At 35.4% G+C, this 23465-nt stretch overlaps 2 protein-coding genes across 2 annotated transcripts in view; one reads left to right on the top strand and one right to left on the bottom strand.

The window, feature by feature from the left end:
- The window catches only part of LOC131077808 (eukaryotic translation initiation factor), a 139796-nt gene that overhangs the window by 92266 nt on the left and 24065 nt on the right, over window positions 1-23465 (top strand). The gene's annotated exons all lie outside the window — the stretch shown is intronic.
- Window positions 19284-21212, bottom strand: LOC131858870 (uncharacterized). The gene has a single exon (XM_059212339.1). It carries the CDS (start codon window positions 21210-21212, stop codon window positions 19284-19286), a length of 1929 nt encoding a protein of 642 aa, XP_059068322.1.

Genomic DNA, 23465 nt, shown 5'->3' with positions numbered 1-23465 from the left:
TTTACATAAAACATAATTTATTATTTATTTATTAGTAATATTAAATTAATAATATTATGAATAGACAATCGATCACAATTGAAAGCAACACTGTGTAAATGACAAGAGATTAAGACGTTAAATATAGTAAGACAGCGATCAGGAGGAAGTTCTGGTGTGGCATCCATAACCTCAGAATCATATACACATTAGCAAATAAACACCCCATAGTATCACAGCATATGAAGGACCGATAAGGAAGGTGTTTGTCAAATGTATTGCAGATTGATAGAGCCAAGACTATCATAAGAGAACAATTAGGAGGGAAGAATGAATTGAATATGGATTACAATATATAAGAAAGATGGGCTTGTTGCTATAATTGTGGCCATCATTCATCAATGAAATCATATAGATCAAGCTACAGATATCCTAACATAATCGCTATCCTAAGAGAGGACACAAACTACATTAGTAATGATTGGTGGGGTCACAAGTAAATACTAATCATGATTAATATTAGCAAGAGTTATGAGAAAGGGAATGTCTTCACCATGCCTCTTATCGTGACCTATTAAAGGTGCAATGTCTATTTAAGGGGGGGGATTGATAATAAAAAGAGAGAAGCTTATGTTAAGGCAGCAATTAACAAAAGGCGGCGATTAGGATAACAACAGTTGTTCATGAAGAGACACGATTAAGGTAAGGGTATGTCCATTCCCAAGAAGAGATACAACTATTCCGTCCATAAGGCATTTAAAAGGACGAATATAAATGATTCAAGGGGGAGACGGATGACATATAAGATATTAATATCCAGCAGGATCTATCAGTTCAGATCAGAACTGTTGTTAAGTTACAGGCAGTAACATCTTGTTCTTGGTGGCATTCTTGGGATGTGCTTAATATGTATTTCTACTTTATGAAGTCCGATAATGTTTCTATGCAGAATTTAATATTAAGGAAAATATTAACATAGAGTGCAATATATTTAATAAGGATATAAGTATCATGACAGTGGTAGACCAGATCTGACATGCGTCACATCTGTCTGCCAATACCAGCCCCTAAACATTTTACCAATTATGATTGTTTTAAATGGTAGTAGTATTAGTAGATTATATAAAAGGATACTAGCAAATCTATAAATAATTAGTAATATTATTTAATTCATTTGTTTATATATATATATATACACACTCAATGAGAATAAGGAGTAACATAATGATTGTAAATATAGATATTAGTATATTAGTTATGGTTAACATAATACTTTTAGAAATTACTCAATAATATTACATAATAATTCATACAAATAATAATTAATAAATACGTAAATGATTTATAAATGAATCAAAATAAGATTGATTGTTTAATATGGTAAGTTAGCAAGTACATGATAGACTAAAGAAAGATCGAATATCACAGATTTGACTATGTAAGATAGACTTGACTCTTAAACAAGTTAGTTTAAGTCATTAGTACTTTGAAAATAGGTTGATTATGGTTAAATTAGACGATATCCGAGTTGGGGACATTACAAATGGTATCAGAACTACGATCCTGCCATCCTACAAGTAGTTAGTTAATGCTTAGAAAGTGTTATGAGACTTTTTCTCATGAAAGAATTTGTAATAAAATAATATATAAATCAAAGTAATTAAGAAATATTATTATAATGAAAGGGTGTGGCTTTTGCAATCACCCTTGGGGTATTATCAGTGTTCCACGGGCGTTGGGGACAGGGGGACGTGTCTCTGGGAAGGGGGGACCAAGGGTCTAAATTTTGGGGACGGCGGGGGGACGGCGGCGGAGGGGTGGCGGGGTGGTGGTGCTCATATACTTATACATATACATATAGTACTTGAAAAACTAGTTTTGAAAAGATGTATAACAGTATAACAGTATAAGAATTAGATTTCAAATGAAACTATAGGAAATACGAAGATTACTTAGATTAGCAATACTAATTGCTAAAAGTAAATAAAATTTGACAAATGAAATTGTCAAATTGGAGATTTCTCATTTCTATCATATGAATATCGAAAAAGGAAAACGAAAATACGAATATCTGATGCCATTGCAAAGTCTATAATAATAAAGATGATTACATGATTCATCATTACAATGAGTAGCCAAATACAAATACGTGTAGCAATAGCATTACAAAAGAGACTAGAGTCAAATACAAAATGACAAAACTCAAAATTTAGCTAATGGAGGCCTCTAATCATCTGGGAACTCCTCCTCACTGGAACTGTTGGACTCTTGAAGATCAAGGTCCCTCAAGCTCACACCAACTAGCCCTGCATCTGAAGTGGTAGGATCATCCTCATCAATCTGTGAAGGCTCCTCTGGCTCTACATCCCATCGTGCCGCTGGACTCTCCTTGTACACAAGTGTCTTGCGGTCCATGAGACGCAAAGCACTGTGTACAGCCACAAGCTTCTCTACTCTCTTAGAGGTAAGTTTGTTCCTCTTAAGAGAGTGGATGAAGCTATATGTAGACCAGTTCCTCTCAGCAGGTGAAGAACTGGAAACCTGGGATAGCAGACGGATGGCTAGAGTGGTGGTCAAAGATTTCAGGCCATGACAATTCCACCATAAAAGTGGGTCCTCCTGTGCCATGCTGTCTATATCCATCTTTGCCGCATCTGAATAACCTCTAAGAGTGGCAAATCTTCCCCACTCAGTGCGCATTGTGTCGGCATCTCTGGAATCAAACATCTTCTCTATGCACCTAAAGAAACCTGCCTTCACCTCATCATCTTGAATCGGTGTCAGTCTACTCGGTCTAGCCTTGTACCACTTAGGATTCAAGGCAAAGGCAGCCATATGCAAAGGAGTGTTCAACTTGTCCCATCTACGCTGAATGATAGGTTGGATTTGCTCATTGTAGAATGCTAAAGAGGGGTCCTTCACTCGCACAACAACCCTCATCTGGTCAAGCATAGAGTCAATGCACTCATACACCTCTCCAAGGTTAGGTGCATCCCCATCCCCATATCTGATCACCTGGAATACTGGAGAAATGATAGAGACAATGTATTTCGCATCATTCCAAAACACATCACTCTTCACGATCTCCTTCACCCTTCTCCCCTGCTCTGTCTTGGCCTCAGCCCACCTATTCCACTCATTAGTCATAACCATGAGTTGCAATGCCTCTTGCAACTCAATCATTCTCTCCAAGAGAATGAAATAGGATGCATATCTAGTTTCAACTGGTTTCAAGAACTCCTTCGCGAAGGTCCTGAAGAGTGCATGTGAAGTGTGGTGGTTGCAGATAAACATCTACACATCTCTTGCATCGGTGACCACTCCTCTAATCCAATCTATCTTCCCCATGTCCTTGAGTGCATTGTTCATGGCATACACACAACATGGGGTCCACCAAATGTGTCTATAGGCTGCCTCAATGAGTCTCCCTACTGCTCTACACACATGGGTTGCATCTGTCACTACTTGGACCACATTTTGTGGCCCAACCTCCTCAATAGCCTCCCCGAGGACCTGAAACTGGAAATCAGCATCTTTACGATGCCCTGTACAATCAACTGCTCTAAGGAAGTATGGGCCCTCTGCAGATGTGACCATGACGTTGATGAGTGGACGATGGCTAATGTTTGTCCACCCATCCATAACTATGCTGCACCCCGATGCCACCCAACATGCCTTCATCTTCTCCATCAAAATATTGATCTTGGAATAGCATTTATCCAAGATCGAGGTCCTCATTTTCGTCTCCCTTGGTGGCACATAAGATGGTCCTCCCTTGGCCACCATAGCCATCATCCCCCTATAATAAGGAGACCGTGTAACATGAAATGGAATGCCATTGGCAAAGAAAAACTTGCCAATGGATTCATCTATCTCATCTCTCAGCTGCACATTAAACATATCAGCAATGGGGTTGCTCTGTGGTGTCTGCAACCTACGTTTCCCAGCCCTGGCGGCAGTAGTAGTGGAAGTGGATGGAGATCCAAAAATCATTCGTCTCGTCTGCAAAGCATGAGAAGTATGTGGCACATTCTGGTTGCCTTGAAGTGCTGCCCTAGTAGACAAAGTAGTAGGCATTGAAATATTTGTGTCATCTTGAACCCCGCAAAGCCTGTTAAACTCAATTCTGTACTGTATATTTTTGGCTTCCTCCAAAAACTTACAATGTTTCACGCCTTTTCCTCTCCAAAACAGAAAGTGTGCATTCACCCTACTAATGCTACCGAACCATTCTGTGTCACAAATATTGCACTTCCACTTCCTTGTTCCCCCACTTGAATGTGATGTGCCTTGTACTGATATTCGTGAAGCAACAAACTGTTTTAGAGGAGACTTAGGATCAAAATGACCCCTAGCATATGGTGCCAACAACTTTGAAGGGCACCTTGTACTAGCTGGTGCACTTGCCATAGAACTAGATTGGGCTCCACGATCAGCCCCATGGTCACTCCCCTCATTTTCAGGTTGATATTTTGAATCATTCTCACTATGAGAATGGATTTCCATGTCATCTTCACTCATGCCTTGGGAGCTCATTGTGAAATTGACACTACAATTCACAAAATAAAAATAAAAATAAAATCAGCCTAGTTTAACAATATATTTTTAAATTTTTTTCCTATTCATCTCAAAATGAGATTTGATGTTGAATCTTGAGGGCAAAATGAATCATTTTGCCCTCAAGATTCAACATCAAATCTCATTTTGAGTCTTGAGATGAATAGGGAAAAAAAATCCAAAAATGAGATAGTACAATGAAAATCAGAAAATAAAACAAAAAAAAAACAAGAAAAAGTTGAAAAACCCTACCTTGTGCTTGAAAAATCTCTCCAAAATGTAGAAGAATCTTCTTCTTCCTCTTCTTCTTGCTTCTTCTAGCTCCTATCACGCTTGCAATCAACTTTTCTCACCCCTTCAATCAGTCTTCTTCAAGTTTTTCCTCCTCTTCAGCTTGCTGGAAAAAAAATCAGTTTTCCAAAATGAGAGTTAAATCTAAAAGAAACATGCTTTTGTGTTGTTTTGGGGGGTAGGGTGGGGTCCACGTCCAATTAGGGTTACCCCTTAACCTCCCCAAAAGGCACATGTTTTTTAAAAATTGCCTTTTTCGGTTTGTTTAGACGTGGGAACGTGGGACCAGACGTCTCCACGTTTCCACGTCTCCCTGGGAGACGTGGAGACGTCTCCACGTCCCGATGGCGTTTGGGTGGCGGTGGCGGGACGGCGGGGAACGTCGCGTCCCTGTCCCCCCGTCCCCTAGACGTTTCTGACCGGGGGACGCACCCAAAAAGTGGGGGGACACGTCCCCGTGGAACACTGGGTATTATTAAAACTCGTAAATTAATAGAGAATTGGGGAGGTATGGAGATTATACCTAGAGAATGAGAAGAATACAAGATAAAGATAAATTGAAAGGAGCACAAGAGAGGGGATAGTTAAGGTCTGGTGGTTGGGCATTGGGCATTGGAGAAGGGGCATGCAGTGTGTGTCCAACTTGGGGTACAACGTACATCCGTGAGTGTCTTGGCCAGGGCTGTGTTTATTTCATGCCATGAAGGCATGTGGGGTTCTGTGTAGGAACCGTGTCCTCCTGGAGTGCTTCCTTGCCTGGAAACTCTAGGCCTATAACTAATCCTCTATGTACGGGAAAGCAACCTCTCCATGATTTACAGATTTGTATTAATCAATTTCAAATGTTTCTTTCAAATAAAGTTACAATTAATTTATCTATTATTACATTTACTTTTTTAAATGTATTAAATGTGGTGTTAAAGCATTATAATAAATAATAAATTAAATTGCCTTACTGTCAAGATTATTTATATTAGGTGAAAAGGTTAATTACATTAGGTTAAACTTTAATATTTGATTTATTTAATCCGTTGCTAATATTTAATTAACCATAGAGGAAAAGTACCATTACATTTGGTATCAAAGCCAAATCGATCTGAGACAGAAACTAGAAATAAATGTTAGGGTAGCACATCGATCTGAGCTAGAAACTAGAAATAAATGTTAGGGTAGCACATTGAGAAAGAAATTTTCTTTTATCCCATAAACAAAATCTTGAAAATAAATCACAATTTTATTAACATAGAAAAGTATTTTGGGCCCCTACTACAATTAAAATTTACCCAAGAAAAATTACAATAGAAGATAAATTTACATTCAAACTGCAAACTACCAACTTGAGATAAATTTACATTCAAATTCACCTTATAAAGAAGTTTTATTTTACCCATATCCATGAATTATTTAAAATGAAATTTTAAAACTTTTTTTTTATTGGAATGGTAAAATTTTCAATTATAATTAATAGTTTATTACAAAGCCATCCCTTTTACCTTATACCAAAATCACTAGTTTTAAGCAATTACCAGAAAATCATCAAGAATATATTTTTACCCTCTTAACTTGTAAATAATTTTGTAAAATAATCTTTAATGAAAAAAAAAGATTTCTTCATTACCCTTATCATTCACCGTGAATTTATGTACTCCAATATAGACATTTTTACTAGATGAATGAGACAAACTTTTAAATGGTGGGATAAATTTGTGCTTCGATTCCTTAATTCTGGATGTGAAATATATAATGGCATTTTGAACTATGGAGGCCGTGGTTTGAAAATTCAAATTGAAAAGTGGGTAAAATAAAAAATAGTTTTTACTTTTGATTGAAAAAAAATAAAAAAATTGCTATCAAACATTTGTCCTTAATTCTAGCAATAGTCTTAACCCTTTCAAAGTGAGGATGGGCATAGCCTTTCTCAACTTCCCAAGCTATTGAATTGTTGAGGTTATACAAAAATATACATCCATTTATGATATCATCCAGCAACAGTAGGGACAATACTCAACACACACATACTGCAGTATTTTATAATCAAAGTTTTCTGATATTTTCGATATTATAAAATAATTATGAACTTCTCAAGTTTCAACTAATGATATTTCAACATTTACTTCTTCAAATTGTATCACTTCGTATCTTCCTTAAAAACGGAATCCCAAGCTATCGTATATTATTCTATAGAATATTTTAGGTTCGTGAGGCTTACTCTCTTAAGTTTATCTAGTAAACAAGCCTGTAATAAAATTGTAAAAACATAAATTCTGGTAATTGAGTCCTAAATTGAAAATTCTGTTGTAAAATACAGGTTGATCATGCTCTTTAATTGAATAAAATATCAGCAATATAATATGAGATTGATAATATTGCAATGTTCAAAACTCTTAGTTGTAACTTGTGACTTATACCTGAAATTATTAGTTATGAACACATATTGTCATCTTCCAAATAATCATAGCATGAGTTACAGTTGATTGGCTTACCGGACTATGAAGGCTTCAAATCACACAAACAATCATCACTCAATAAAGTTTTAATACCTTGTAAAATACTAAAACGTCCAGGACTCAAGACACCAGTGAAATAGAATATAGTTCTTCCCAACAAATGACCAAATGATAATAGATAATCTCTCATCTTTTGATACAAATCTCAATACTCCAAGTAAATATCTTAGTTCCCACTACAGTATTAACGCATAGTGATGGTATTTTGCAATGTGAGCATAAAAAGCGAGAACAAGATCTCTTAACCTTGTGAAGTCAACTGAACTGACCGAGGTCAGTCCATGGCAGTTGTATTTTTACATCCTTCCAAAAGACTAAGCAACAAATGTACTCTCTGAGTATTATTGATGAGTGGAATGACATACGATGTTGGCCCCGAAACAACTATTGTTCTTGTAATAATGCACGACCTCATGGAAGAATGCCCATATAAAGCGAACAAAGCACAAATTGTTAATTTTGGGCCTCAAGACCCTGTTTGTAAAGCCATACATCTTGCTTTAAATCATGTCTTCTTATAAAAAGTTGTGTGTAAAACTGAATTGTTTGATTCTACAATCTGACAGCCCATATTTGGATGCATCACATAAATCAGAAAAAAAAAAATAAAAAAAAATAAATAGAACAATATATATATATATATATATATATATATATATATATATATATATATATATATATATATATATATATATATATATATATATATATATATATATATATATATATAAAAAAATCTGCACTTTATATAATGTTCTTATAACCACTTTGGCGAGTGCTATTGCAATTTTGAGGGAATGTTTTAATACCGGTAGGCTATATTTTGCAACAATTTTCAAATAGCTAAAAACGCCCCCTGCCTCGTGCCTACAAACAAATTCAATCGCAATAGAAATTTCCATTTAAGAGGCCACAAAAGTCTGGTCTCCTAGTTCAAGAATCTAGTAGCTCTAAAACCACAATATCTTTAAATATACATTTCATTGATTGTGGATAGATTGAAGAAGAAGTTGTGGTTGTTGTTATATTTGAGATTAGTATACCTACGGATGTTCACAATTTTTCGTCCTTTGAAATTAAAAATACCCTAGAATCTCCACATCTGACTAACATATCTCTGATAATAAAAGTCATTGAAATTTTGAAGGAAAATAGAAATAATAATAATAATAATATTAAAAGCTTAAACTTTTCTTGTGCAAATCTTCGATTGCTTTTCTTTGAAAATGGTGTTATTATATATGTTGTTAGTTAACGCAATAACTTGATATTTTGTTTAAAGTTACATTGTGGACCAATAACCCATAGATCATAAGATCATTTTTGTCTTAAAAATAGTAAAATATTAACTTATTATAATACATTGGTTAAAATCTAAGTCACAAGGTTCGAATTCGAATTTGAATTCGACAGCCATGAAATTCGGATGAAATTCAACAAGGGAAAAATTCGGAAAAAAATTCGGATAAAATTTGCCTTCTATAATTTTGTTTATTTTTAAATATATTTTCACTTCTAATAAATTATCAGAATAGCGACCCTTGTTGGAGAAAATCCGAGGGCGACCCAACAGTTGCAGACACCCAAGACCCAATAGATACAAAGCATATACAAAGAATACCCATGACTAGCTGAGTTGTGTTTAGAGGCGGATAGCAGTGCTTTATAGAGGAAATTTGATAAAATTCGATTTTTTTTTATAGAAGTTTGAAATTCAATTAAATTCGAACCTCATCCATGAAAATCGCCGTATCCTGTGACTTAGGTTAAAATAATACAAGGTTTTACAAGATTTTGACGAGTTTAAAGATTTTAAGAGCAAACATAGGGACATGACGAACTTTACAAGGGGAGAGACAATCTTTAAATTTCTATTTATGCTTGAATTGATTAGTATCCTCAACCTCAATTTAAAATTCAAATTCAAGTACATTAGCTACTTAAACAAAAGAAATGTTTCAAAGATTTTCTATAAAATGCCTTGTGGGTGTTCATAATGTATTGTGGGTTTGCTTTTAAGATGCTAGTAATGAATTTGTAGTACTATCTTTACCTAGCGTACCATGTTATTAGACTTGATCAACCCAATAACATTGTACATGTCCTTTATTTTATAAGATAGTGATACTTGAAAAGTTTACATTTATACTCAATTTATAGCAAAAGGGGATACTCATGTAGTCCGGAATGCATGATTATCAACTTTGACTACATTTTGAATATATATTATATGATTTTTATTGACAAGCCACTACATTGTATAGAATGTGCATGTCATTCCCTAGTAAAATGTTATGTTAAGACATAAAAAGTTTATTAATTTTAAGTTACAAATTTATTTAAATGTATATGTTAAAGAGAATGAGTCATATGAGAGAAAATTGATGAAGTTGAAATATATGACCTTAAACATATGGAATAAAATTAATTTATTCAATTATAATTTTTTTTATAGAAGAGATATATGTGTTCTTGTCATAATTTTGATTGGCAAAGTGACTCCCTTGGAAATACTTGTTAATTTAAGCTAGACTAGAAGGATATCTATGAATGAAGGAAAAAAAAAAAAAAATAGAAATATTATGAAGAATAAATATGTTCAAAAGCTATTTCTTTAGTTATTAATTATATGTTTTTATTTGAGTTGTGATGCAGATGCATCTCTTGCTATTGAGGACAATAGCTAAATTACAGGGGGAGAAATGTTATGAGACTTTTTCCCGTGAAAGAATTTGTAATAAAATAATATATAAATCAAAGTAATTAAGAAATATTATTATAATGAAAGGGTGCGACTTTTGCAATCACCCTTGGGGTATTATTAAAACCCTTAAATTAATAGAGAATTGGGGAGGTATGGAGATTATACCCAGAGAAGGAGAAGAATACAAGAGAAAGATAAATTGAAAGGAGCACAAGAGCAGTGTGTGTCCAACTCGAGGTACAACGTACACTTGGGAGTGTCCTGGCTAGGGTTGTGTTTATTTCATGCTGTGAAGGCATGTGGGCTTCTGTGTAGGAACCGTGTCCTCCTGGAGTGTTTCCTTGCCTGGAAACCATAGGCCTATAACTAATCCTCTTTGTGCGAGAAAGCAACCTCTCCATGATTTACAGATTTGTATTAATCAATTTCAAATGTTTCTTTCAATTAAAGTTACAATTAATTTATCTATTATTACATTTACTTTTTTAAATGTATTAAATGTGGTATTAAAGCATTATAATAAATAATAAATTAAATTGCCTTACTGTCAAGATTATTTATATTAGGTGAAAAAGTTAATTACATTAGGTTAAATTTTAATATTTGATTTATTTAATCCGCTGCTAATATTTAATTAACCATAGAGGAAAAGTACCATTACAAAAAGGAAACAAAATGAGTAAACAGTTGGGCAATTTTTGCCATGCAAGGCTATCTAAGGTACGCTTCAGCAGCAAGTCCAACTGCAATAAATAGTGATTTATGAATAAATAACGAGATAAATAAATAATTAATAAACAAAATATCTGTAAATTGTCCTAAAACTATAATCAGTTATGTATTTCTCCACATCCCCAAGGGAGATGGGGGCTGCTAGGGAGGGGCAGAGTAAATCCATCTGATAGGATGCCCCAAGGGTGAAAGACTCCTCCTGAAATCTGGGCTGCATGCCCCAAGGGTGAATGGACTAAGTTCAGTAATCTCGGCTAACTTGAGAGTTGGTTTCAAGCGCCCTAGACAGCCAAGCCCTCTTCTGGGAAAAGGGACGGATTGGTTTAATAAGTTTAGGCATGGTTTTAATGGCATCATAAGTTATATTACCATTTTCATTCATGCTTGTATGAATGCTTATGAGATTGCTTAATGTTGTCATGTTTTCAGCATGATTACATCATGCACCTTTCTAATGTATGTTTCTTGTATTTCTACTATGTGTATTCATAGATTGCTTCATGTCTAATATGTTTTTCAACATGTATGCCTTGTGTCTTATGTGTTGCTTCATGACCGATATGTTTTCAGCATGTCCACTCCAAGAGCGTCTTCCTTATATGTGCTTTGTACCCTACATATATTTGTGTATTGCTTCGGGCCTTACACGTCTTATGTGCATACTTTGTGCCTCAATGTATTGGTATATTACTTTGTATTTTATGAATGCTCCATCTATGATCCATGCCTTATGTATATTACTTCATGTTTACATGTGTGCTATTTCATACTTCGTGTATATACTTATGGATTTGTGCTACATGTCTGATATGTATTTGAGTGAATTGCTTCATGCTTTAAGTATATGACTATGAGCCACCTTGTTGCACTTGGAGTTGATAATGACTATGAGCCACCTAGTGATCATGAGAATGAGAGTACTAGTACCCCTGCCACTATTTGTGATTCTTCTAATTTACCACAACATATGGAGGATGATGATATTTTTCAATGACCCATATGATATTTGATTAGTGATTGTTGATTCTTGAAACTTGACATTATTATTTTTGAACTAAAACATTAATATGGTGGTGTATTTTTCTCTAAGTTGCCAAATCGGGTATGGGTACGTGGGTACGAAATGCCGGTACGACCAAAAAAAATTGGGGGTTGGGTACATTTTCGGTATGTTCATACAAAATTTATATATATATATATATATATATATATATATATATATATATATATATATATATATATATAGCTAAAAAATAGAATTAAGTTTAGAATGCCATATACCAATACATATGCTAAACAAAACCATTGCAAATTTCAAATTTTGAAACATAACATACTAATTTAAATTTAGTTTTCAATATCAAAAAGATCAAACTAGAATCACTAAACATTTCGGCATCTAAAAACACAAACCCTGGTTGCACCCACAGGAGATTCGTTTTAGGATATGATCACAGTATGTTTCGTACCCGGAATCACCCGGAAATCCCATGATTCAGCAATTCAGATTTTTCTGTTATTTAAACTAAAACTTTAATAAATATCATGATAGTCGAGTTTTGACTATTAATATGGTGGTGTATGTTGCTATGTTATTTGACTATTAGCATAGTGATGTATTTTGAACCTTAATTACTACTGCATATATGTATATATTTTTTATTTTTATATGTTTTTGTACAGACAAACCCAAAACGAACCCAACCCCTCCAAAATTTTTTGCCTAAACTCACAAACCAAACCCTCAAACATGAATCTGAGCCTGAACTAGGACTGGCAACCTTGACTTTAAGGTGTACATGGCATAATTGTGTTTACCAGGCCTCACTATGCCACTGTCTTCCTTTATGGTTAGTTCCTTACCCTGTTTTTTTTAATCCAATTTTTTTGTCTTTAACAAGCCCATTCTTTTTAAGCAGTTCAACAACACAAGGCGAAATCATTTTCATTGTGTGATTTGGGCAACCCCAAAACTATAATCACTTTGTGCTGGATTATGCAAGGTTGAAACAAAAGTGGATGTTTCTAGCATGTTGTGTTTAACTGTGAAATGCTGATCACTTCATCATGTATAGACTCAACAACCAACATCAATATTTGCTCAATGTGCATGAAACCTTAGTTTTGAGTATTGCAGCATATGATAAGTTACTTTTAAACAGGTTTTGTTTATTATTGTCTTCGTATTGTTATTTTAGTTGTGTAAGATTATCATCTTGTGTCTTGTGTTCTTGAATATCTAAGTTTTTTTTTTCAAAGTGGTATGCCCTCGGGAAAACCAACAGAAATTTAAGAGTTTTTTAAATTGGCTAAATTATGAGATTTTTGTTTGCTCTTTCTATTCACGTTACAATTTCATATTTTAGTTTTGATTTATTCTTATTAACTTTTGCATCAATTTTCATACAATAACTGATCTATTTAAAAATAGAATTCTATTATGATTTCCTCTTTTAAGTTAGTTATGTTCCACCGAGTTTCTGGGAGGGGGGTGGCACAAGATGACAATTAAAAAATATTAAATTTCAAATATTCATATGATAAGGCATTCATCATATACATTATAGAGCCTTATCACAAGCATTAGAGCTGAACTAAGATTTCAGCTCTATTGTTTTCCTATGTAACATGTATCATGTACCTGCTATGTTCCACCAAGTTTTTGGGAGGGGAACTGCATGGGATGTCAATTAAATAATAGAGAACATTTAAAAATATAGGTAATTTCAAATATTCATATGTCAAGGTTGTTGCAAGGTGTACGCCCTTGGTCTCCTTGTGTTGTGCAACACAGTGCTTGGGTTTGACATGGCTCAACCGCCTCCCATGGATTCATTAAATCTCACTGTTGTATCAGGCATTATTAGGTCGATCTTTTGGTGCAATGAAAACCATGTTTCTGACAAGTGGTATTAGAGCCTAGGTCACAGGTTCAAACCCCTCACTTGCATTGGGAGGGGGGTTGTTGCAAGGTGAACACCCTTGGTCTCCTTGTGTTGTGCAACATAGTGCTCGAGTTTGCGACATGGATTAACCGCCTCCCATGGATTCATTAAATCTCACGGTTGTATCAGGCATTAATAGGTTGATCTTTTGGTGCAATGGCAAATGTATTTGTAACAAAAGAATTCATCATATATATGATAGAACCTTATTACATAACATTAGAGTTGAATGGGGATTTCTTAGAGTTAACTTTTGCTCCCCCGGGTTTCTAGGATAGGAATGGCAAGTGGCGAAGGGATGTGTTTCTGGTACAAGGGTACTTTTTGGCTTTTTTTTTAATGAACGACTATCAAAACAAAAGGAAAATTTAAAAAACCATAAAGAAATTTCAAATATTCATAGCATTGATAAAACATTCGTCATAAACATTATAGAAGCTTAATAGACATTAAACTTGAATTGGGATTTCACATGAGAATTGACAAACAAATTAACAAAATTTAAATACTTTCATTGTCAATGTGCATACATATTATATAGGAATTAGAACAAAATTCCCAAAAGCTGCAAGTTTCAACTATAAAATGACAAAAACAGAGAAAATATATGGCTGTCCCAAATCAGCAGATGAATTTGGTAGATCTATATCAATATTGGAGCTCGATCTAAGTCACTGCTAGTATAAGGGGCTGCCTTAAGCAATGGAGACCCAACCAATCCATCATATGTCTCTTCCTCATCAATCTGTATGGCATCTTCAGGATCAATATCCTAAAAGCTAGAGTCTAACGATACTGAGAGGTCTGTCGATAGTGGGGTTGTACAACACTATGTATGGCTACCAACTTCTCTAATCGTCTAGAGGTAAATTTGTTCCTCTTGATTGATTGGATGAAGCTATATGTGGACTAATTCCTCTCTATAGCTAAGGAACAAGCAACCTATGAAAGAAGAGAAATGGTAAGTAGCCTCAACTTTGGTGTATCTTTGTGATGCCACATCCACCATCCAATAGGGTTAGTTTAAGCTAATGTAGCTCTATCGACCTCACCTCTAGTTTGCTGGAAGTGTCAAGATTGATAAATGCAAGCCATTGTGTGCGAAGTAAAGCAGATTCCTCTTCAATATACATTTTTTCAAGGGCTTTTACAAGCCCTTCTTTCACCTCTTCATCATGAGATGGAGGCACTCCTTTAGGCATAGCTACATACCATTTGGGATTTAGAGCATAGATTGTCATATGAAGTGGAGTGTTCATAGTGTTCACTATTCACCATCGCATCACAATGGGCCTCAAATGCTCCTCATAAAATACCGAAGTAGGTTGCTATGAATTGCTTGCTTCATTTGTCCAATCATGCTATCAAATGTCTCATAAATATCTCCAAGACTAGAAGAGTGAGTATAAGCATATGTTATTTCAAACACAATAGGCTCAATGACGGAGCAAACATATCTTGGAGTGCAAACAAGGTAAAAAAGTTAAAATCTTAAAAAGGGTGAAACTATTTTTAATTTTATAAGTTAGAAACATTAATAAATTAACATTTCAAAAATTAAATAATAAAACCAACAAATTGCTTCCTCATTGTGTACCACCAATCATCATCAAACATTTTTCGTTTCACACTTCTTCCTTCAGGTGTGCTTGCCTCTGACCATCTACCCACTCTGAATTAACCACCATTAGTCATAAAGCCTCTTTGACCTCAAGCAGCTTCTCTAACAAGATGAAGTAGCTATTATATCCTATTATCCCTGGGCTTGAGGGATTTCCTAACGGGCTTAAGGAGTTCCTTAAAAAATCTTTGAAGGAAGCAAGTGAAGTGTGATGATTGTAAATGAGCATGTAATGTCCCCAAATCCGCAATCTAAAAAAAAAACATATAAACAATGAATTTCAACAATTGATTTTGATATGAATGATTTACCTAGAGTGTAATTAGCAAATTCTATTAAGGTCACTTGTTATCAATAAGTCAATTCCCATATTTAGTTCCTAATGAGATCAAGAGGTCTAGCTGCAATAGGATGCCCGTAGTGCTTATCAGGCCCAAGGGCAGTACACTCCCCCTTGGCCCAACCGTCGGCAGACCTTTAGTCATCCGCAGTGGGTGGCCTACCTGACAAAGGCCTAGTTCCTGCTATCCTTGTTACTCTATTCTTCATTAATCTCATTGGGTTTGGATATGCAATTTCCTCATTCATTAACATGGTAATATCTTAATTCATTCCTACTAGTCCTTAATTGAATAATGCTGTTTATTCCTCAATTTGTAATTGTTATCTAAATTTAGCACATGGAGGTTCATTCACATTGTATACCCATATATATATATATATATATATATATATATATGTTATATGTTAATATATTATATTGATTTTCATTATATTAGTCTCTATACATTTGTATTCCAACCACATCTATGTATATGCTATGTACTGAATTAAGTAAACTACATACATATATGTATTGATGATTTTAATGAACATCTACCCTTGGGTATGTAACCCTACTGATTTATAAATAAACTTATTGCAGAATTAATACTAGCGGTTGAGTGACTTACCTGTGTCCCTTCCGCTTTTGACGTTCTCCTTCCCCTATCTTATCTCCTGCGTGCCTTTCTTCCTACCTCTTCCCCACGAGTTATGCTTTTAATACCATCGGGGGGGTTGGGGCGGACCCAACCATGGGTCGTGACTGTTGAGGGAGGAGTGAGCGGGGGTGACTGTTGGAGTCACCGCTCCCTGGCCCACCCGAAACTCCTTTCGGCGCCTTTAAGCTATACGCACCGCATCACATACAATGTGATTGCTGGGTGCAATACCCTTGGTAATGTTAAGGTTAGCGCTTATTTAATAGGGTATCGATACATTATAAATATTTTATTTATGTATATTAATATGGGGTCTATTTTAATATTATCGTATGGTGATAAGATCTCATTTCTTAATAATAATGTTTATAATGCATTAAGTTTTTTATATTGTATATTTATAGTTTATATTTATTTAGTAACACATTATATGCATCAATAATTATATATTCAATTAACAACATTTTATGGTAAAGTTAAATTAAGAGTTAATAATTAAAACATGATCATTATATTAATATAAAACAAGGAGTCATTTCCGATTAAATAATGGAAGGTATAAATGTTATCTTTTATTAAATAATTACAAAAATGTGGGGTTATGACAGTCCTCCCCACTCAAAATTGCTTGTCCTCAAGCAATCTGGGATTAAGATGATTAATGATCTCATCTCTCTCCCATGTGGCATCTTCCCTAGGAAGGTTCTTCCATTTGACTAAGTACTCTGTTATGGTCCTCCTTCTTAATTCTCTTTCTCGCTTGTCAAGGATGAGCTCGGGTTCCAAGATCAACTTCCCTTCATTATCAATCGGGGGTAGCTCGGTACAAGGGGAAATGTGTAGACCCAAAACCCTTTTTAGTCGGGATACATGAAATACATTGTGTATTTTACTGTGATCTGGTAGCTCCAATTCATAGGCCACTTCACCTATCCTTCTCAAAATTTTATAAGGACCATAGAATCGTGGTTTCAATTTCTCAGCTTCACTGATTTTAATGGATGACTGCTTATAAGGTTGGAGTCTTAAAAATACCAAGTCTCCTACTTCAAAAGATCTTTCAATTTTTTTTTTGTCCGCATACAGTTTCTGTTGATTTTGTGCTTGGTGAAGATTATCTTTAAGGGCATTCATGATATCTGTGTTTTGCTAGAGGAAATCTTTTGCACCTGGTACATGACTTTCTGAGCGGATGAGATCCCCAAAGGATGTTGCTTCATATCCATAGAGAGCTTTAAAGGGACTCATTCTAATTGACATATGATGGGTTGTGTTGTAACAATACTCTCCAAGATGAAGCCATTTTACCCAAGCATTCTGCTGACCTGAAACATAATTCCTTAGATAACCTTCTATCCATTTGTTTACGATTTCAGTTTGCCCATCGGTTTGTGGATGATAACTGGTACTTGGCGTTAACTCTGTCCCTGCTAGTTTGAATAGTTCTTGCCAAAATATGCTAAGAAATCGTCTATCTCTGTCACTCACAATATTCTTGGGTAAGTCGTGTAGCTTGAATATTTCCTTAAAGAAGACGTCGGCCACTTGTGATGCTCCGAAACTTGAAGGAATGGCCATAAAATGTGCATATTTCGTTAATCTGTCCACTACTACAAAAATGCAATCTTTATTCTGTACCTTTGGGAGTCCTGTTATGAAGTCCATGGATATACTCTCCCATTTTTGATTTGGGATGGGTAGTGGTTGGAGTAATCCTGAAGGAAAAGTGTGTTCTTCTTTATTTCTTTGACACACCATGCATTCTTGGGTGTGCCTCAGTACATCTTCCTTCAGCCCCTTCCATGAAAATCTTTCTCTAATCTGTTTGTAGGTCTTATAATACCCTTGATGACCCACTAAAGGAAGGTTATGATAAGTCCTTATAATGTCTACTTTCATATTTGATCCGGATGGAATATAGATTCTATTTTTGTAGAGGATGAGGTCATCACCTGGTAATTTCCATCTGCTTCTTTCCCATCTAGAATGTTGCTAGAGAATTTGTCTTTGGCATATTTGGTACTTAAAGCTGCCCTCCAATCTGTAGATAGGACTGATAAAGACCCCAAGTAGGGCTTCCTTGAGAGGGCATCTGCCACAACATTATACTTCCCTTTCATATATTCTATGTCGAAATTATATGCCTGAAGTTTACTCACCCATTTCTGTTGTCTATCATTCAAATCTTTTTGATTGAGAAAGAACTTCAAGCTGTTATGATCAGTTTTGACTATAAACTTCCCACAGATCAGGTATTGTCTGAACTTCTCTAATGCATGCATAATAGCTAGCATTTCTTTATCATAAACTGAATAGGTCCTTTCTGTGTCTCTAAGTTTCCTGCTTTCAAAAGCTATGGGATGTTTCTTTTGCATTAAGACAGCTCCAATGCCTTCTCCGAAGGCATCACAATAAAGCTCAAAAGGTGCTGAGAAGTCCGGTATTGCTAAGACGGGACAAGAACTCATCACCTCTTTAAGCTTTTCAAATGTGGATTGGGCTTCATTGGACCATAAAAATGCTCCCTTCTTAGTTAAATTGGTTAAGGGAGAAGTTAACTTCGAAAATCCTTTAACAAATCTTCTATAGTAACTGCATAAACTTAGGAAACCTCTGAGATGAGTGAGGGTTCGAGGCTTTGGCCAGTTTTTGATGGCTTCAATTTTTTCTTCCTCTACCTTAATTCCATGGGTACTGATCTTATGACCAAGATACAAAATTTCTTCCATCCCAAACTCACATTTTGGCAAAAAGAGAATGTTGTTCAAGTAGGCCCAATATTTCATCTATATGTCTCAAGTGTGCTTCCCAAGTTTTGCTGTAAATCAATATATCATCAAAAAATACTAACAGGAACTTCCTTAACTGTCCCCTGAAAATATGATTCATGCATGATTGGAAAGTGGCAGGGGCATTTGTAAGGCCAAATGGAAGGACCAAAAACTCAAAGTGGCCATAATGGCATCAGAAGGCTGTTTTGGGAACATCTTCCTTCCTCAATCTTATTTGATGATATCCTGATCTCAAATCTATTTTTGAGAAGTATACTGCTCCATGTAATTCATCTATAAGTTCATCCACCCTAGGGATGGGGTATCGGTTTTTTATAGTCTTCTTATTGAGTGCTCTATAATCAATGCACATCTGCATGGTTCCATCCTTCTTTTTTACCAATACAATGGAGGAGGCTAAAGGGCTGGAGCTAGGTTGAATGTGCCCCATTTCTAGAAGCTCTTTGATAGCTTTCTCAATTTCTTCCTTATAGCCTCTTGGATGGCGGTTAGGGGTGGAGATTACTGGTTTTGCACCTTCTTCAAGTTCAATAGTGTGTTCAAAACCTCTTTTGGGTGGCAGTCCTTTTGGGATGTCTTCAAACACCCGTTTATGCTTTCTAATAATGGGTTTAATATCAATATGAATGGCTTCCCCTTGGTTTGAATTTTGGTCTAGTACCATGCATTGGGCAGCCCACTCTCCTTGACTACATCTAAAAATCCTTTCCATTCTTTTGGAGGTTACCATTCTGGTTGTGCCATCATGCAACCCTTTGATTAGTACCTCCTGCCCATTATGAGTGAAACATAATTCCAATTTGGGGTGATCGAGGTAGAATCTTCCCAAGGAATGTATCCAAGGAATTCCTAGGATTACATCTGAATCCCCTAACTCGACCACATAGAAATCTTCTTTGGTAGGGTATTTCCCTAATGTTATGCTCAATTGAAGGATTTTTTTGTTACATGAGGAAGTGGATCCATCGGCAAGGGCTACTTGGAACCCTTTAAACTCCTGTGTTGTCAGTTTCAACCTCTTAACCAAGCTTTTATCAATAAAGTTGTGGGTAGCCCCGCTATCCAGTAGTGCAATTACTCTTTGCCCTTTGATCACACTTTTGATTCTAAAGGGATGGTGTTTTGAGGCTACGGAAATTGCTGCTAATGATACTTGCACGTCTTCGGTAAGTTTTTTCTTTTTGCTTGGGGGTTCATTGAGTTCTTCTTCTTCATCGCTAGATAAGGCTTCCAAGTTGTGTGCTTGGCTCTTCCTCCCACATATGTGACCTGGTTGCCACTTTTCTTTGCACTTAAAACACAAATTTTTTCTTCTAAGCATATCTCTTTCATTTCCCTCTTTGCAAATGTGGCCACGTTTCCATTTCTCATGACAATGGTAACATATGTTCTTTCTCTTAAGTTCTTCTTTTTCTTCAGAGGTGTTCCCCTTTCTAGGCCATTCTTTAGTATATGTATTTTTAGTGAATGTTTTGGATGGTCTCTCCCCAATTGAAGCGTCTTCTAGGCCCAAAGCTTTATCTATGGCATCCTCTAGGGTAGGGGGTTTCAATGCTCTCATCAATCCTTTAATGGAGTCTTTGAGTCCCTCCACAAAAAGATAGGTGAGCCTGTCCTCATCCACTCCTGAGACCCTTACGGAAATTTTTTGAAATTCGGTGATGTATTCTTCCACTGTTCCCTTTTGTTTTAAGAGAGTTAATTCTTTGAAATCTTTTTGTGGGTGTTTCCTCTCAAATCTCTTAATGAGCTTCTGAGTGAACTTGTCATATGTTGTTATACCATCATGACCTTGTGTGAGGGTGCCATGATACCACCATTCATGGGCTAAACCTTCTAGGTGTAAAATGGCAAATTGGACTGCATCGTCTTCTGTCATGGGGCTGAGATTTAAATATGTATTAAGTTTTTGGATCCATGCTTCGGCTGACATTTTCCCTGAGCCATCAAAGTTAGGTATTGATAGTTTATTAACTTTGTGTTTTATATCCCTGCTGATTGGTTTTCTCTTAGGGGTCTCATTTTTCTTTGCTTTACAAATTTCCCTAAAAGATACAACCTCTCTTACTTCCGGCCCTAATCCAGCGTAGGCCACAACCATTTCTTCTGTGTTATTCATGGAGGAGTTAGTGTTTGTTTCTTCCCTATTGTTTTCCTCTCTAGGTAGGAAATTGGGTTTTTGGATCCTGGAGCTAGAGGATGTATTATGAGTGTTTTCAGAATGATTAGAGTTTTCTTCTCTGCCATTGGAATGATTCCTAAGAGTATTCATGGTGGTATTCATATCTTGTAAGGCTTGAAGCAAAGCCTGGCTTGTTTTTTCATTTTGCTCTATCAGAGCTTGAGTTTTTCTATCATTGTTTTCCATAAATGTTCTAAGTTCATTTTCCAATGGTTCACCCATGTGGTTACTACTTCCTCTGGTTCTCCTTTGATAAGTTTGCATTAACAACCCTTAACAGGATGGTATAATCAGGCTCTGATACCAATTGTAATGTCCCCAAATCCGCAATCTAAAAGAAAAACATATAAACAATGAATTTCAACAATTGATTTTGATATGAATGATTTACCTAGAGTGTAATTAGCAAATTCTATTAAGGTCACTTGTTATCAATAAGTCAATTCCCATATTTAGTTCCTAATGAGATCAAGAGGTCTAGCTGCAATAGGATGCCCGTAGTGCTTATCAGGCCCAAGGGCGGTACACTCCCCCTTGGCCCAACCGTCAGCAGACCTTTAGTCATCCGCAGTGGGTGGCCTACCTGACAGAGGCCTAGTTCCTGCTATCCTTGTTACTCTATTCTTCATTAATCTCATTGGGTTTGGATATGCAATTTCCTCATTCATTAACATGGTAATATCTTAATTCATTCCTACTAGTCCTTAATTGAATAATGTTGTTTATTCCTCAATTTGTAATTGTTATCTAAATTTAGCACATGGAGGTTCATTCACATTGTATACCCATATATATATATGTTATATGTTAATATATTATATTGATTTTCATTATATTAGTCTCTATACATTTGTATTCCAACCACATCTATGTATATGCTATGTACTGAATTAAGTAAACTACATACATATATGTATTGATGATTTTAATGAACATCTACCCTTGGGTATGTAACCCTACTGATTTATAAATAAACTTATTGCAGAATTAATACTAGCGGTTGAGTGACTTACCTGTGTCCCTTCCGCTTTTGACGTTCTCCTTCCCCTATCTTATCTCCTGCGTGCTTTTCTTCCTACCTCTTCCCCACGAGTTATGCTTTTAATACCATCGGGGGGGTTGGGGCGGACCCAGCCATGGGTCGTGACTGCTGAGGGAGGAGTGAGCGGGGGTGACTGTTGGAGTTACCGCTCCTTGGCCCACCCGAAACTCCTTTCGGCGCCTTTAAGCTATACGCACCGCATCACATACAATGTGATTGCTGGGTGCAATACCCTCGGTAATGTTAAGGTTAGCGCTTACTTAATAGGGTATCGATACATTATAAATATTTTATTTATGTATATTAATATGGGGTCTATTTTAATATTATCGTATGGTGATAAGATCTCATTTCTTAATAATAATTTTTATAATGCATTAAGTTTTTTATATTGTATATTTATAGTTTATATTTATTTAGTAACACATTATATACATCAATAATTATATATTCAATTAACAACATTTTATGGTAAAGTTAAATTAAGAGTTAATAATTAAAACATGATCATTATATTAATATAAAACAAGGAGTCATTTCCGATTAAATAATGGAAGGTATAAATGTTATCTTTTATTAAATAATTACAAAAATGTGGGGTTATGACAGAGCATATGCACATTTCTAGCCTCTAACACCAATGCCTTTAGCCAATCTATCTTACCATTGTCCTTCCAAGTATTGTTCAATGCATGAACACAACATGGGGTCCAAAAAATATGCCACTCTTCAACATCAAGTCAGCTAACTTACTCAAATGGGCTGAATCGGTCACTACCTATACAACATTAGAGGCTCTAACATCTTCTATGAAATCTTCAAAATCTGAAATTGGAAGTTTGAATTCTTCCTCTTCCTTGAACAATTAAAATCTCTATTAAAATAAGAACCAACTGAACTTTTGGCAATTAAACTGAGTTTAAGATGTTTGATATTGTTCCATCCAACCATGATGATGGAGCGTACATGTAATGTCACCACTTTGAAATATAATTTAATAATGAATAATAATATTAAACTAAAATACAAAAGAATAAAAATAAAATTTAAATAAAAATATAAAGAGTATAATTAAAATTTGATGAAAGTTAATGAAAGGTCAAAAGACATGAAATGATAATTTGTGACTC

Source organism: Cryptomeria japonica, chromosome 10, assembly GCF_030272615.1.
Source record: "Cryptomeria japonica chromosome 10, Sugi_1.0, whole genome shotgun sequence".
NCBI classification, from domain to species: domain Eukaryota; kingdom Viridiplantae; phylum Streptophyta; class Pinopsida; order Cupressales; family Cupressaceae; genus Cryptomeria; species Cryptomeria japonica.
The sequence above is the reverse complement of the archived record's forward strand: the minus strand, read 5'-3'. Positions and strand labels throughout refer to the sequence as shown.

Excerpts from the sequence above, each read along its gene's own strand:
- LOC131858870 (XM_059212339.1), bottom strand. The coding sequence starts at position 21,212 with ATGGTTGTGGCCTACGCTGGATTAGGGCCGGAAGTAAGAGAGGTTGTA.